Raw genomic sequence first — 18256 nt, forward strand, 5'->3', positions numbered from 1 at the left:
AACATATTTTTGGAACTTTAGCTTACAGAGGAGTTACTCTTGTATGTTACATAGATATCCCTTTTACAAAAAAAAAACCGGTTTAAGCCATCTATTGTAATAAAGTGGAAATTAATAGTAGTTTATGTGACTGCTACATAATGAAAGGCATTAAAATTCGAGTGTGGGTTTATGAAACGAACGTAGTGAGTTTCATAATAGAACCACACGAGTGTTTAATGCCTAATTATGTACAGTTACATACACTGCTTTATCTACACCATAGAGTAACTTATACTAGAGCGGTACTGTCATAGTAAATTTTGTAACCCCAGTAAATTCACTGCCATCTGTCGACACACTTTAAAACTAAAAATAAATATTTATAAAAATACGATAAAATGTATTTAAATATGGATAAATGATTTCTTTATTTGCATCAATTATTTTTATATGATTTTGACCCATGTTCTTTCCCTGGTATGCGTTAAAATTATAAATAACAAACGAAACAGTCAACGCCCTCTATACGAGTGTAGGCCAAAACTAGTGGCGCCATCTGATCGAGAATCAAATTTTCGTGATTTTCGAGGTACGTTTTTTCCTTAGACTGTATCCATCTATTACGGAGTTATATCTATCTTTGATCTACACACACATTATAAACTTTTTATGATATATTCACTAACCTCATATTACAGCCGACATTGGGGCATAGTTGCTCTCTGGCGGAATTCGCGGATATGAGGTGGCGTCTCCGAAATATCTTTATCGCACATTTTACACGAAACTTTTGCTAGAGTTACTTTAAAAACAACAAAACAAATTATTTTTTACTTACAAACTAATTAAAAGATAAACTGTACGTCAAATGGCGGCAAAGAAAACTTTTTTCACGCATGTCACGCATCCGTAGTTTTTTTTTTAATTCAGAGACAAACTAGAGTGGGGGTCGATTGCCATATCGTTCGATACTAACTAACAAGCTAGTTTTATCAAATTTGTATGCAATTCACATTTCATTTCGAATAAAACGTCATCTCGACTGATATTAGAATAGAGGTCAAATCAAATTTCTTTGTTTTTCAGAGATGTTCGAAATTTGAATAAAATAATATTATCGAAATCGATGTTATTATTTAGCAATAATAACATTTTAACAGATAAAAAACTTGCTGTAACAAAACAGTTTATCTTAATGTTGGCCATTATTTACGGATTTTGAAGGCATCATAGAGGGTTTCTGATATGTGTGTAGATAAAGATATAAATTGAGATACATCACCTCAAAGTTTATTGCCACTTCCACAATGAAAAAAAGTTGCTAACATTCGATTCATTATATTTCATTATATCAAAGATTGATATAACTCCGTAATAGATGGATACAGTCTAAGAAAAAAACGTGCCTCGAAAATCACGAAAATTTTAATTTTTGGTCAAATGGCGCCACTAGTTTTGGCCTACACTCGTATAGAGGGCGTTGACTGTTTCGTTTGTTATTTATAATTTTAACGCATACCAGTGAAAGAACATGGGTCAAAATCATATAAAAATAATTAATGCAAATAAAAAAATCATTTATCCATATTTGAATACATTTTATCGTATTTTTATAAATATTTATTTTTAGTTTTAAAGTGTGTCGACAAATGGCAGTGAATTTACTGGGGTTACAAAATTTACTATGACAGTAGTACCGCTCTAGTATAAGTTACTCTATGATTATATTAATAAATTTTATTGCAACTTAAAATTTCTATTCACACCAACAGAACTGTACAGAACTGACTTATTTGTACCTAATGTGTATTACCAGTATTACTGAGTGCGTCGTGAATCTCATTGTACTTATGGCGCAATTCGGGAAATGAATTAGAGATTCACTAGATATGAAATTGTAAAGATATGTGACGTGACGTCCCACGGGTAAAGGTACCTTATGGCGGTTGGAGCTTACGCTATTATTAACGCCGCTCCAATGAATATTGAATGGCGCTAACGTCGCATAGCGCCGCAATAATTCGCGACGCTGTGCGACGTTTTTTATAAAAAAAAAAATATTTGGAGCTCCAACAGCTGTGACATTAACATAAAAATTATAGTTGATACAGGAAGCCAATTATAGGAACTCACAGGTAGTGACATGATACAAACTAATAGGTACTATACTAAGGTTGCGCACTATCGCAGCCACATATGTAAACAGAGCGTATACAAATGATAACTAATAAGGGAGTAACTAAAATACAAATTAACTTAGCAATGAAGACAAAAGGCAAGAAAAAAAAAGAAAAAAAAAGTTTTGCCGTAAAATGTCACATATCTTTACTATTTCCAAAGATAGATTTTTATTATATCTAACTCCGTAATAGATGGATACAGTCTAAGGAAAAAACGTACCTCGAAAATCACGAAAATTTGATTCTCGATCAGATGGCGCCACTAGTTTTGGCCTACACTCGTATAGAGGGCGTTGACTGTTTCGTTTGTTATTTATAATTTTAACGCATACCAGGGAAAGAACATGGGTCAAAATCATATAAAAATAATTAATGCAAATAAAAAAATCATTTATCCATATTTAAATACATTTTATCGTATTTTTATAAATATTTATTTTTAGTTTTAAAGTGTGTCGACAGATGGCAGTGAATTTACTGGGGTTACAAAATTTACTATGACAGTACCGCTCTAGTATAAGTTACTCTATGCTATTTCATATCTAGTGAATCTAATTCATTTCTCGAATCGCGCCGTTAATCTAACAACGTTACGCGAACGCCGCGCCGCAGTTCATGTAATCATGTAACAAGGTCTCATATGAAAGGACATTTTGACTTTGAGTAGGTAATTAAGAACAGTGGAGTGGCAAATTCAGTAATCATTCGCAAATGACCAATGAGATTTGTAGTGAAGTGCGATTGAGTATATATATTATATTTATGTATATTATTTATTTTCGCGGTGGAAGGGTGGGAGGGAATATTAATTGCGTGTAAAAATACGGAAGTTATTGGCGAGTTAGCAAAGTAATATTTTTCTTTTAATTTTTTTTTATACACTTCGGATCCCAGTTTTAATGAGTGAATTCGGTTTATAGGTAATTCGGATCCCAGTTTATAATGGAGTTCGTTATCCGTTATCCTCGCCGTTATACGGCTCAATTTCAGTCGTTTTTTATAATTGTTATTTTACATTTTTGTTTATTTTTAATTAAAGAAAAATACGTAGTACACTCAAAAACAATCAAAAGAAATAACAAGTACGAGCGAAATACACGATAACTGAATGATAATTATGATATCAGTATTCGTTCGAATTGGCCGGTTAATCGGGCATGTGTGACCTTAAAGGATGACTCACGTTAGACCGGGCCGTGACCGGGACGGAGCTTCCGGCACTTCATTTTCTATGGAAAGCATCACGTGATCACCACTGTCATGTCATAGAAAAGTAAGCGCCGGAAGCTCCGGCCCGGTCACTGCCCGGTCTAACGTGAGTCATCCTTAAGTTGTGATTGCCTGCATGTACCACACCACAATTATCCATTTCCCACAAAATCTTTGCCCATATTTTTTCACTAAGCCACAAATCGAAGGCAGTGTTTCTCGTAAAGGTTTTATGATGGGTCTGAAATGTCTGAATAAATAATACCATTTTTATTTAAAAACACTGCCAAGAAGATTACCTGCAAAGAGCTTTAAAAATGCGAGCGAAATTAAAACAAAAGATGGAACGTCAATTTTTGCGAGGCATTAAATGCTTATCTCGGAAAAGAAAGGAAATTGAAGATGCTCAAAAAAATATTGGATATCGTAAAATACACAGAAAAAATAAGCTAGATTTTCAATATGAATGTTCTTGTAAACTTGATTTTATTGTTTTGAATGGTTCAATTATTTGACATTGTAACTTCTCTAATATATACAACATTTAATAGTCAGATTTTCAATATGAATGTCCTTGTTTAGTTTGTACACAAATGATTTTATTGTTTTGATAGCTTCAATCATTTGACATATGTAACTTTTCTAATTGTAATCATTTCGGAAAGACTGGATCTGGCAGATCTGTCTGCGGACAGATCTCTGTCGTTTCGCAAAATTGTAGTTTTTATACTTTTCATCATCATCATCATGTCAGCCGATAGACGTCTACTGCTGAACATAGGCCTCCCCCCAAGGCTCGCCACTCCGACCGATCCTGTGCCGCTCGCATCCACCGAATTCCCGCGACCTTCACCAGGTCGTCGCTCCATCTCGTTGGAGGCCTACCGGCAGTTCGTCTTCCGGTTGACGCCACTCCAGAACTTTCCGGCCACACCGGGCCGATGGTTCCGGGTTTATATTTCTATTACAGGCCAAAACGAACCCTAACATCATAAATATCATAATGATATCGGGAGAAGATCGCACGGTAAAGAGAGCATAAATTTGGGTCGACCGATTTTACGCCGTCCTGTAGGTCATCCTAATAGGGATGATGACACATGTTGAATTTTATAACAAAATCTAGTAGCAAATGAGCAATTTATCACAATAATGAATTTTTACATTTTATAAAAAAAAAAATGTATAGCAACTATATACATAAACGCAATATTTCACCGACAAAAACGCAATTTTCTTATTTTGTCCATACATTCAAAATGGGCTCTCAGTGAACTTGACGTCACGTTCACTTATCGTTTTGTTAGAAGCGTTTCGCGAGTGAAGTACGAACTGTTGGGCTTTGACTATCATTTCTGACTTTTGTATTGCTTTAATGCAATGGGTCCCATATAGACATTTGATCCTAAAAATAAACCTGATCGATTGATACCATTAATGAAAATTTGTCATCTAGCCTATTAAGTATCGGTGGGCGGAATAGTGAATACGTAGACCATAATTCGAATACCATCCATCCTACCGCGTATCCTATAGGAATTTATCGCTGTCTCAACAATGCATTAACGCTATTGCCTTGTCTGCTTAAGCGATATGTTTCGGCTCGTTAAGCCTGGGGTAACGTGTGGCCTTGTTCAAACTTTGACATATTTTGGTGTAGGAAATTACGAGGAAGAATAGACCTCTGGATTTAATAGCGGATAGGTATTTAGTAGACAATTCAAGCTCTGATGGGAAGATATAAAGTTATTGTTTATTTAATTGCTACGCCGCTACCTTCAGCAATCTAAGTAGCCAGGTTTTAATTATAATTATATATAAAAAGGAAGACTTAAGGATGACTCACGTTAGATTGGGCCGTGTCCGGGCCGGAGCTTCCGGCTCTTCGTTTTCTATGGAAAGCATTACGTGATCACCTGTCATGTCATAGAAAAGGAAGCGCCGGAAGCTCCGGCCCGGACACGGCCCGGTCTAACGTGAGTCATCCTTTATAGGCAGGGCATTCATTATTTTGACTAGGCCAGACCGGTCATCAAAGTACATTTTATTAACATTCCTAATTGTTACTTAATCTTAGGGCCACTTGCCCACTACCCTGGTTAACCGGTTAAACCTGGAGTTACAGTACTATTTAACACTGGGTTAACGGTTAAACGGGGGGTACTTCATTGGTCCAAAGATTTATAATAAGATCCCTCCGGCAATAAAGCAGGCCCCGAGTTATGCTTCATTTGTACGACAAATGAAAACAAAATTAGTCAAAGATGCATTGTACACCATTGACGAATTCTTTTTGTAAATAAGTATTTAGGTTGTAATAGTAATAGTTGTTTAATGTATATTTAATATGTAATGTAATGTGTAATCGTAAACAGACGGACGTATAAAATGTAAAATTTTATGAATAAATAATTGAATTGAATTGAATTGAATTGAAAAGTTAGTGAGATGGTTCAAGTGGCGCTTAATGACTTGATTTTAAAAATCAGTTGATTTTAAATCATTTTACTGATTAGACTCACTTGTTTTAGTCACTCGCGCGACATGTTTGAGTAATGAGCACAAGTGAGTCTAAACCGTAAAATGATTGAATATTAGTATGTCTCACAACAGTTTAAATTCGATCAGTTGATTTCATAAATATGTATACAGTTTTTCACCTTCGTCCATTACAATAAGGTGAAAAATTGTATAGGTACATATGGTTGAACTCGATTAGACAATCTTTCCGGTCACCGTTTTAAATTTTGATCCCTTCCAAGCAACTGGATATTATGTTGCTTAAAAACATTTTTTCATGACATGGTTGACCTAGGCCCCATGTGCATAAAACTGAGATTAAATAGCCAATTTGGCCAAAAGGGTCGGGGTGAATTTTTCGCTTGATAGCACACGGGTTTGGTCTAATCAATAAGTTTGGTTAGGAAGTTTAATGGTCATCTGTTTTATCTATGACAATATTCGTATTGTCAAATCGCATACCGTTTTAGACTAAAGGGTAATTAATTTTAGTACCTAAAGATGATAGTCAAGTGGTAGGTAGCTGTGTAGTAAGACATATCTCTTCCCAACTTTAACTTTTACATTTCTCATGCTCTGAAAGAGGGTCATTGTTGTTCTAAAAGGTGTGCAGAAAATGATACGTGTCTGCCTAGAGCATTTTACGTTCGAAGTACGATTTTTTTAATTTTTTTACGATAAGCAATTGAAATTTGAGTTTAAATAGATTTTTATATACAATTTCCATTCTGATGCCTTTCATCCCTTGGTAAACAATCTAGTATTGCTGGTTCAAACCTGTACCTTGTACCTCTGAGGAAATATCACTTGACATCTCTCCGTGACTCTCTTGTGAAGGAACTATTGTTGAAAACCATTATGTGAAAATAGTCAAGTTTATCACCTCAAAGTCAGGTTATCAGTCAAAGTTATCAATAACCTGTGAAAACTAAACCTTGTCTCGTTTGAAGGTACAATTTACATTGATGGAAAGGGTAACTTTTAAAACATTGAAACGAATTTAAACTGTTGTGAGACATACTAACATTAAATAATTTCACGGTTTAGACTCACTTGTTTTAGTCACTTGCGCGACGTGTTTCGGAGAACCTAGGTCTCCTTTCTCAAGCATTAATAGTGCCAGCAGCGTTCACGACGACCGTGTATTGCGTACGTGCGTGTTGTGTGTTGCGAGTGACTAAAACAAGTGAGCCTAAACCGTGAAATTATTTAACATCGAAACGAAATTATGCTCAAAGCAGAATTCAACCCTGAAGGCTCAGTTTATATACACAAATATTACAAAATCGCTCGCTCCTCCAACTTAACCCTCAACAACATGTGCACGAGTTAGTGGCTCATGACTTTCTAACACGACTCCAGATTTCACGAACAGTTGCCCTCCTTTGTTACCGGCCGTTTGGGACAAAACTGCCCGGACACTGCCCCAGGCTCCCAGATATGAATTAAATGACCAATTGTTAAAGGCTTATTATTAACCGGGCAACTAAAATATTAAACAGGAACTTTCATTGGGCATATAATAATATAATTTGGCCGTGCATTAATACTTTAGAGCCTAAAAATGTACATTGGCTCCAAATATAAGCATCATATTATAAAAAAAACTGGCATCAAATTCAAGTACAAAAAATATTAATTGGGATCTTAAAATGGAAGTTTGATGCTCCGCTTTAGTTGCCAATGTATAAGTTTTAGTACCTACTTATATTTTTTTAAGCTACCGAAATCCGATTAATTAGTTAACCGGTTAACGTGCCATTGTTAAATGGCTCCAAGTTCCAAACTTGATTTTTTTCATTAATGCGACTACTGAATTAATGCGATTAATGAAGAGATACTTTTCACTTTTTTTTGTAATTTTAAAATAAATAGTTTAGTTAATTATTTAATTTAATGTTATGTTTGAAATGTAATTTCTTGTAATTAATAAATTTCTGTGATTCAATTAAATATAAATAAGGCCGCTATTGCCATTAGCTTTAAGAAATTATTAGCGTATAATTTTGTATATGATCTATTGTTTTATCATCGAACTATGTAGAAATTGTATACAAATAAATTATTATTAGTATTAGTTTAGAAGTTATTTAAGAAAATAGCCAAAAAGCGACCGTCCCCCCCCCCCTTTATCTCCGAAACTATTAGGTCTTAAATGAAAAAAAATACACAAAATAGTTCTTTACCTATAGCTCACAGGAAAACCTTTTAGAAATGTGCAGTCAAGCGTGAGTCGGACTTAATTATTAAGTTTTTGATCCGACTCCTACGGATTTTTTAAAAACATTTCGCTCACGTTTCACATAAAAAAAAGAAAATAGAAAAACAAAGAAAAAAACTTCAATAATGCATGGAAATAGTCAAGTGACTTTGACCTCCAGTAATTAACCTACAGTTGCCATCGGAATGTAACCTTTACACTTAAACGGCTGTTATTTGTACCTACTATACCGATTAGAGGTTAGTAGGTGATATAGTATATCCAGTCTTGCACATACTTCTACTTACATAAAAAATTACTACTTATAAGAAACATTATATTCTCACATTTCGTTATAACGAATTAGGTACTCCAAAATTTTAGGGAAAATCATCACCTCAATAAATTGACTATAAAACATGTCCACATGATTCCACTGGGGATCTTTCACAATCACTGTTTCTTTCACATTTGGTAATTTACTAGCCAACCATTTTACATCCCTGACATCCACTATTGCATCATTTTTACCCACCATAAGCAGAATAGGTATATCCGCTGCTGACAAGTTGTATTCCGGTGGATCCGGGCTACCGTAGATCTTAAGATTTCTCTCAGTCCCGTAGCTGAATTTAACAAACTTTTGACTCCGACAACTTTGACTGAAGCGCACCATATTTTGCACTGAAGTCCCCGCTGGGAACCGTTCGAACATACTCCTATATGTCGAAACAGCCACAGAGCCTGGATGCGGAGAATCTACTATAGAAACTAACCACTCACACAGCTTTAAATTATTCCGGCACACATAACTCAATGCTGCTGCCACTTGATCTCTTCCGAAGATTTCCCAAATGCGCAAATCATCAAACACATGCATGTTATTCTCAACATTCTTGAACATTAATCTGAAGAAAACTGATCTCGTGTACCAATGTCTTGTCGCTGGAGCGAGACCGATCATAAGCTTTACCTTCTTGCACATATCAGGTCTTTCACTACACATGACGAAAAACGATCCGCCTCCTTGAGAAAATCCAATATACATCAACTTCTCCGTTTTTGTATACTTCAACACATAATTGACCATCGCTGGTAAGTCATAAGTGCCAATTTCGTCTAAGGAAAAGTTCCAGAACTCCTTGTTTTTATCAGGATCTAGTCGCACGTGTTTTCGGCCGTTGTAAGTTCCTCGAGGGCTTCCGACCCAAGTGTCGAAGCAGGCATCTGAAATAAGGTATGGTACTGCTGCATCTGGTCCAGCCTCGATCGCCGTGTCAGCGGCGGACAGCAATGGAGACATGAAGAACACAGGGGTCTGCTTATTATTCTCCTTACACTTGGCACCTTTAGCTATCCTATACAGTGTCAGCACATATCCATCTTCTGTAACCACTGAATGTTCCTCAGATTGGTATCCGTTTAGTTGCGTGAGTTCCGTAAAGTTAAAAGGTGCTTGAGATTTAACAGCATCCAAAAATAGTGCGAGTAAAACGTTAAATTGAAGCAAGAGCATGATTACGACTGACGGTACCTTAACCTTGTGTCTGCACAGTACCTATTAACTCAGTAACTATTATTTAGATGAGCATAAAAGGCCAGCATTTAATAAATACAACACAAGACGGGTACGAGAGGGGAAGTTAATACAGCCGCCGGCGGTCAACTATTATGGAAAAAGGTTAAATAAATATTTAGTGCCTAGGCTGTTTAACGAAATAGGGTGGTTGAGAGATAAACCTAGGTTTAGTAAGCCGGTCCTTAAAAAGAGACTAAAAACATACCTTTTAGAAAATTGAACATTGGGAAAATTTATTTACTTATTAGGTATTTGTGCATGTTAGTTTTTATGTTATAAATATATAAGGATTACTGTTTGAGCTGCTAATTATTTTGTTCAGGTGCATGATTCCATTTTGTTATTGAGCGCTTCAATCGCCAACAAACTGGTTACAGTTTGGCGATGCATAAATTTTGTTTGTAAGTACATCCTTTGTGTAAAAAAAAAGTATGTAGGTATACGAAAACAAAAAATAAACTAAGTAGTTAAACCGGAAATGTGGCATTGTATTTACAATATTGTCAATTCATTGGTAAATGTTGATGTAAGAGAACGATTAAATGTCTTTTAAATGCACATACATTATTAAATATCTGCTATAAGTTAACGAGACCGATAGAATTAAATACCTACTTATTGCCACAGACTACACAGCTAGGTACCGCAATATAAAGCGTTTACAAAGAGCACGAGGTCACCACACATAGCTGCAATTTCCCTTGAAAAAATGCTACGATTCGTGCGGCTCAACTGTTGTATTCTGCACCATTTTATACCAATAACGCCTAAAATGTATTAATGCCCATGTCGCCCTGACTTCGCGGTTCCCAAAATTACATACCTATTGAGAACCACTCGAACATGGTTGTGTTCGGGTGACGTGTCATCATTTGACGGCGCGTTGAGGGATACGGCAGAGACTATCTTGAATGTGTCTTTTCCAGATGAGCAAGGGACTTGAGCGTCTTTGCCGATACGTCACGGCGGGGGATGTGGGCTTGCCAGCCTTCCTAGCGTTGGCACATGGAGTTGGTGACCTAGTCTTTAAATTTTTACATTGTCAAGGAGACAGTTACCATTCCGTTTGTCGAGGATGCAATGACAAGATGGACGGCTCGTTACCCAACGGCGTCGCTGCCGCAGGCTCCACGAGTACAGCGACTTTGGGACGATGTGGGGGCCAGAGACGCTCTTGCACGACTTATGGGGGTAGCCAAGGGAGTGAATTTGGCCAGGTTGAAGACGGTGTCAAGAGTCGAAGCGGGAGCGTGGTTGCAAGCTTTGCCTGCTCCTCATCTGGGAACACTCCCGGACGACGACTCATTGCGGTTGGCAGTAGCTCTCCGCCTGGGCTGCGATATTTGTGTACCTCATAAATGCATCTGTACTTAGTTTATTATTTTGTTTTTGTATCTATACATAATGTACAGACACAAGGTTAAGGTACCGTCAGTCTTAGGGTCGGTTGCACCAAACTGTCTGTCAGCGTTTTACCGTTCGCTAAATTTTATTGTATGAAAAGTTTCATAGATCTCTGCTGCTTGACGTTAATCAGTCTGTTAATTGTAGTTGGTGCAACTGGCCCTTAATCATGCCCTTGCTTAAATTTAACGTTTTGCTCGCACTACTTTTGGGCGCTGTTAAATCTCAAGCACCTCTAAACTTTACGGAACTCACGCAATTAAACGGATACCAATCTGAGGAACATACAGTGGTTACAGAAGATGGTTATATGTGCTGCCACTGTATAGGATAGCTAAAGGTGCCAAGTGTAAGGAGAAGAATAAGGAGACCCCTGTGTTCTTCATGTCTCCGTTGCTTTCTGCAGCTGATACGGCTTTGAAGCCTGGACCGAATGCAGCGATGCCTTATCTCATATCGGACGCCTGCTTTGATATCTGGGTAGGAATCCCTCGAGGCACGTACTACGGGCGGAAGCATATGCAACTCGATCCTGACAGAAACAAGGAGTTCTGGCAGTTCTCTATGAACGAAATTAGCGCTTATGACGTACCTGCAATGGTCGATTACGTATTGAACAATACGAGGAAAGAGAAGTTGATGTTCACGTTTGGTTGATGTAAATTCCCATGATAATGTAGTTTCCAGTTATTCTATGTTATTCCGATCAACCTTGGCTAATTACTTACGAGAGTCAGGCAAAAGCAGTCAACCTTGCTTAAAAAAATCATATTGTTGGCCTTGTCCGCCAAAGGATATTGCGTCAACATTTTAGAGCCCTTTGACCTCAAAACTAATATTAATAAACGGTTATTTACACTCGCGTTACTGTGTATACATTTATTTAGTTTTGGTTTTTACTTCTTCACTTATGACAAGTTATAAACTCATAAATTATTCATGTTTTTTTTATACCGTTTAACAAATAGATACAATAACCTTGACTGACACCTACGTAAGTAGTCCCTAGCCCATTTTCACCATAATCAAATATTTGACAGATGTCACAATTTTCTTTATGTGTATGTCACAGACCCCGCCGTTTACATGCGGCGCCGTCATTTTATAAGGAAATTTGTAAAAAGTCTGCATTATGTACCTATACATAAATTACCTTATGGCATTAACGGCGCCATTTGCATTTTGCCGCGGCATTTTGGTCTCGGCTGAGAAGCCGTGCAGTTAGTTAAGATAATATGTCTCACAAAGGTTTACGAACTGTCTCAACTGTTATTTAACAGTGTGGGCGATGGGACATAAACTTGACTCTTATTGGGCCTTGGCCCTGCAGCTTTTAATAAAGGGAATATAAATTACTTCCACGACGCGGCACGTCAATGTACCGTGACCCTTATAAATTCTGGATAAAGAGCCGAAAACCAAAATGGCGTAAGTCTCTGAGGTTTTTCTTTAAGAATGCTCTTTGGGAACTAGTTCCCGAAGTGACTTGTGTCAACGTAGCGTCAGTCGGTTCGCGTTGATCCTGGGTAGATTTTTAATGTGCTGGATACTGTACACGTAGTCATAGACATAGTAAATATATATAGTATATACAAGTAGTTATAAACGCGCCACCGAGCGACCGGAGAGAAAAAAGATTCATATAAAATTTGGGCAGCATAGGATTTTTTCTCTTTCACTCTTATAAATTTTGGTATTTCGCCATCGCCTCCTACCGATGATGCCACCCGGTCGGTGATAAGTACAAAGCATGGCACTATTTTCTCTTTCCTCTTATAGGAATCGCAATAAGACTATTTTTCTCTATCAAAGAGTGTCAGGCCCTTGACATGTCGCCGTCAACAATATGTTGATAATATACCTTACTTATTATATCTCTAATCGTAATGCATGCATTACGAAAATATTAAATTACACGTGAAACTGTTGGTAAAACAACGCTAACATAATTGTAATTGACGGTGAAATAAGATTGCGATATACCCACTAATTAGCGATTAGATCTAGCTTTTTAGTAACCTTTGTAATAATAATATTGTCTTCGGTTACCGCGATAGTTACTCATGAAATAAAACTATGAAAACGGATTACCCGTTGACCACGAACGCTGTAAAGAGTTCGAAACGTCGGGATGTATTATAAATTCAATATACGCGATATAATCCGTTTTCATAGTTTTATTTCACTTTGTAATAATAATAAAATGCAAAATCAAAATATTTATCAGTACGGTTTTTACTCACTATTATTTTTAGTCGCTTTTGGCGACATGCCGCCGCCGCGGACACTCGTGCCTTAGAAAGGATTCCCAAAGAATCCGAAACATGTCGCCAAAAGCGACTAAAAATAATAGTGAGTAAAAACCGTACTGATAAATATTTTGAAATATGTTTCACGATAGTTTAAGTGCGATTAAATGCAAAATCATTGCCGCCTTTACAATTATATGTTAATACCTACTTTGAACAGGAATAGGAAATGCTTGCGAGGTCAGCTAATGATAATATGACAATCATTACATTATGACTCAATAATTATGTCAAACAAAGGGGGTTAAATTACTTGCCGAATGTGCATAATTATACGTTCTTATCGCAGCAGTATAGCAGTAACGCAATTTATCAAGGAAATTGACAGTGACATCGCCTACGTCAACACTACGCACGTTGGTTCAAGGGCGGAAATTTTACAGGTCAGCTTTAGCATAATCAGTTATTCAAGAATACTGGCTGCCCTATAGTGAATGGATTTTCATTTTGGATATTTTGGTGTATTATTTAAATGAATAGATCAAAGTACACATGCCAATTTTCCGTCAAAAAACTTGTTTCAGGTCATATATTTCTGAAACCAACGCTACAGTCTATCTCTATCTATCTATCTATATCTATCTAGGGTTAGTTGTGGAACATTGAAACACCAAAAGTTCAAACCTTCCTATCTCTGGTGTTTTTAAAGTTATGATTGTGATATTTCGTATAAAGATAAACAATTTAGTTGGCTATCGTATAGCATTCTTGGTTTCTTCCTATCTTTAACAGTTTTTGTATTATAATACTTTTTCTAAAAAATGAGTTGTTTCATTGTGTATTTATGCTTGTTTTCAATGAAACAGTCTAATTTTTACAGTGAAACAAATGTAATAATTATACTCTACCATGAAACATGGTCAATAAACATTGAAACGGTGTAAAAATAAGTGACATTAATACATATATGCTTTTAATCAATTAATGAGAAAGGAACTAAGAAAATAGTTGTAGGCTGAAATTGGTTATTTAAAAGGTTTCCGACTTATCGAATGATTATAATATTGATGAAATATATAAAAGCGAAAGAGTCGTTTCATTGTACACACACCAGAGTTTCATTGTGAATCGAAAATCTGGTCGGCACGTACGGCTTGCTGCGAGAAAGCTACGCCTTCTATGTCCACGGAGCATGATTGCCAACTAGGTGGACGCGGGAAGGTTTTGAGCATCTCCATGCTTGATATCATACACTTTCTAGCAACATAGTGTTTTATAAATATCGTGATGTTTCATTGTGTACGACTGTTTCAATGTTCGACATGTGACCAATACCTTGCCATCAATGAAACATTCAACATATAAACTATCATATCTCAGCCATTTCTAAAGTTAGTATCTTATGTTTTGCCATATGATATTCAACTTATTATCAATTTTCATGGTATTATTATAAATATGCTTTAATTATTTAAAACAAAAATAATGAGTTTGTTTCATTGTGTACTGGTAAATTGTATTCAGTGAACATCATGTTTCATTAAACATGAGACCTGTTTCATTGTATACAGGATACAATTGTTTTATTGTGAGACTAGGGGGTGTTTTTTTAAACAACTAAAAAAAACTGCACCAAAGAGTGAACGAAATTTAAAAATCTTTAGCTCTAAATAAACTTAAATACAAATAGAACACAACACAAAATTAAATAACGCCAAACTCGATTCTATATCTTCGTTAAAAATTCAGTATTCAGTCATTTATTGCCTTCATAGGTACATAATAAGATGTTACATAATAATTTTGATCAGCTATGAACCCTGTAGGGCACTGCAACTTAATACTCACTAATTAACTACATTCTTACCTACGTATACTAACTAAGTAATTAGTAATAAGTAGCTAAGGATCACGATTATAGGTTACAATACATAATATATTAAATTTGACATTCCAATTAAAGATTATATTACATGTTATTGAATTTCACATTAGATAAGAGATCAAATATTATTAAATTTACATTAAAATGGAATTTTACATTGCGATTAGAGATTAAATATTGTTAAATTTACCTTACGATTGAAGATTACATATTATTACATTTTACATCACGATTAATTACATATTAAATATTTTATTATATTATATTTCATAGTTTCATTAGTTATTACATTATATTTCATATAGTTACATCTTCATTTAAGAATTCTAGTACAGAGTAAAAAGCTTTTTCAATTAAATATGCTTTGAGTTGGGTTTTAAATGCACATATGTTACTCATTTCTTGGATCTTATTTGGGATTTTGTTAAATATTTTTATTGCCATGGCAGAAGGACCAGTGCTAACCATCTTCAATTTAGTCTCAGGTAGAGCTAGTTTTTTTCTAGGTCGTAATGAAGATGCGTGTGAGTATTGTGGAAATAATGACAGGTTGTTTTTCACGAACATAGAAGCTTCCAAGATGTATATTGATGGTAGAGTCAACATTTTTTGTGCTATAAAGTAGTGTTTGCAGCCTGTCATTTGATCCACATTAACTAATATCCTTAGGCAACGTTTCTGGAGTATAAACAGTTGTATAGTATCTGTACTGTTTCCCCATAATACTATTCCATATTTTAGCCATGCGTATGCGTAAGCATAATAGGCACAAGTCGCTGTTTTTATATCGGTGCATTTCTTAATTTCATGCAAGGCATAGATAAATCGACTTAATTTAAGGGATATTTGATGGACATGTTCTTGCCAGTTTATTGTAGCATCAATATAAATACCCAAAAGCGCGGCAGAATCTACACATTCAAGTTTTGTATCTTTGAAGCTATAGTCTACGTTCAAACTGCGTTTTTGGTAAGGTCTGAACTCTAAAAGTTTAGTTTTGGAGAAATTTATTCTTAGGTTATGCTCGCTAAGCCAATTCTCAATACTAGATATTGCGAAACACATGAAAAATTTTACTTTTGCCGCACGAATTCACAATAATGCTCGTAGCAACGTGCTCTTTCTCCGAGGCGCGCTCGCGTATTGGGGAGGTGCTGGGGGTCCCTGAGCCTGCCTTTGCTTGACAGACGGCACTAGCTAACAACCGCTAGTTTCCGAGAAATTGCAAAGTTTCATTGTGTACGATTGTTTCAAAGTTGGACAACTCACCCTATATAAGCCCTTTATCCTGCACTCTGATTTTTCTTCCTTTCTTTGGTAGTTTTTTTTTTCTATTTTTGTTATAATATGTCTCTTGAGTTCAGTGTGCCTCCTGGCAAAGGCCTCCTATAACTCCTTCCATTGCTTTCTATCATTCGCTACTCTTCTCCAGTTTGGACCAGCTGTCAGTTTGAGTTCGTCTTCCCACCTCTTGTACTGTCTTCCTCTATTCCTTTTACCGTCTCTGGGATACCAATGTGTTACTATCTTACTCCATTTTTCATGTCTGTTCCTTAGCACATGCCCAGTCCACCTCCATTTCAGTTGATATATCTTTGAGAGTACATCTGTTATGCCCGTTTTTGCTTTTATAGTTGTATTTCTGTGTCTGTCTTGTCGTTTGATTCCCAGCATGCTTCTCTCCAGCTTCAGCTCTTCAGCTTGCTCTTTGACAATGCTCGAGCTTTTCTCTATGATGTTTTGAGAGTGACCAAGTTTCGCAGCCATAGGTGAGGCAGGGCAAAATGCAGGTGTTAAAAACTTTCTTTTTGGTGCTATTACTGAGGTCAGTGCATTTCATCACCTCTTTCAGTGACCAGTACTTCTTCCAACTATTGGCTATCCGTCTTTTAATTTCCTTGGTTGTCATATCTTTATGGGAGATTATCTGTCCTAAATATACATATCCATACTAATATTATAAATACGAAAGTCTGTCTGTATGTCTGTCTGTGTGTGTGTTCCCTCTTCACGCTTAAACCGCTGAATCGATTTAGATGAAATTTGGCATAGAGATAGGTTGAGTCCCTGAGAAGGACATAGGATAGTTTTTATCCCGAAAATCATCCCTTAAGAAAGTAAAGTTGTTTGGATTTTCCTCAAATAAGACAACGTCATCCGCAAATCTGAGCTGGTTTAGCTTTCTTCCATTAATGTTAAGACCATATTGTTCCTAATTCAACTTCCGGAAGATGTTTTCAAGCTCGGCTGAGAATAGCTTGGGAGACAGGGGGTCCCCTTGTCTGACTCCTCGTTCTATTTTGAATGGTTCTCCTAGAGTTTCCAGTTTAATTTTGGCTTTGCTTTTGGCACATATGTTCTTGAGAATATTGATGTAAATTGTAGGTATTCCTTGTATGCCCAAGCTTTCCCATATGACTTCATGGCTAATACTATCAAATGCCTTAGTATAATCAATGAAGGCCGTATACAAAGGCTTGTTGTATTCATTGTATTTTTCTATGATTTGTTTAACTGTGTGTATATGGTCCACTGTAGCAAAGTTCTTTCTAAAGCCAGCTTATTCCATTGGTTGGTTTTCATCCAATAATAGTACTGACACGGTCGAGTATGATCTTGGAGAAAACTTTATATATGTTAGACATTAAGCTTATTAGCCTATAGTTTCCAATCTCTTCCTTTGGACCTTTTTTATATGTATATGAGAGTTATGTGTGATGTTTCCCATTGTTCTGGAATGACACCTGTCATTAGAACTTGGTTAAATATTTTTGTTAGTATTGGAGCTATTTCCTTTCCTGGAACTGGAACCTTTCCTTTCAATGTCTCATTTGGGATTTTGTCAGGACCTGGGGCTTTGTCCGATTTTTGGCTTAGTAATTGCTTTTCTTATTTCACATGGTAGTATTTCCGGTTCAGATTTTAGTTCAGACTCTGAGTTAACCTCCTGGATCCCCCGGTCCTCACTTGAGGACATAAGATTTAAAAAAATCTCCTGTCAAATTTCAAAGCAACTTAAGAAGTTTGCACGCATATAACGTTTCCGGA

At 36.2% G+C, this 18256-nt stretch overlaps 2 protein-coding genes across 2 annotated transcripts in view; both read right to left on the reverse strand.

Annotated features, from left to right (window-relative positions):
- Positions 1 to 18256, reverse strand: part of LOC134745942 (UDP-xylose and UDP-N-acetylglucosamine transporter) — a 486381-nt gene that overhangs the window by 298794 nt on the left and 169331 nt on the right. The window lies entirely within an intron of this gene.
- LOC134745745 (gastric triacylglycerol lipase-like) lies at positions 8422 to 9633 on the reverse strand. Its single transcript, XM_063679822.1, has one exon. The coding sequence runs from the start codon at positions 9605 to 9607 to the stop codon at positions 8435 to 8437; it is 1173 nt and encodes a 390-aa protein (XP_063535892.1). The 5' UTR covers positions 9608 to 9633; the 3' UTR covers positions 8422 to 8434.

This window comes from Cydia strobilella, chromosome 12, assembly GCF_947568885.1.
Source record: "Cydia strobilella chromosome 12, ilCydStro3.1, whole genome shotgun sequence".
Classification (NCBI taxonomy): Eukaryota; Metazoa; Arthropoda; class Insecta; order Lepidoptera; family Tortricidae; genus Cydia; species Cydia strobilella.

What these genes read in the sequence shown, in the direction of transcription:
- LOC134745745 (XM_063679822.1), bottom strand. Translation starts at nt 9,607, where the DNA reads ATGCTCTTGCTTCAATTTAACGTTTTACTCGCACTATTTTTGGATGCT.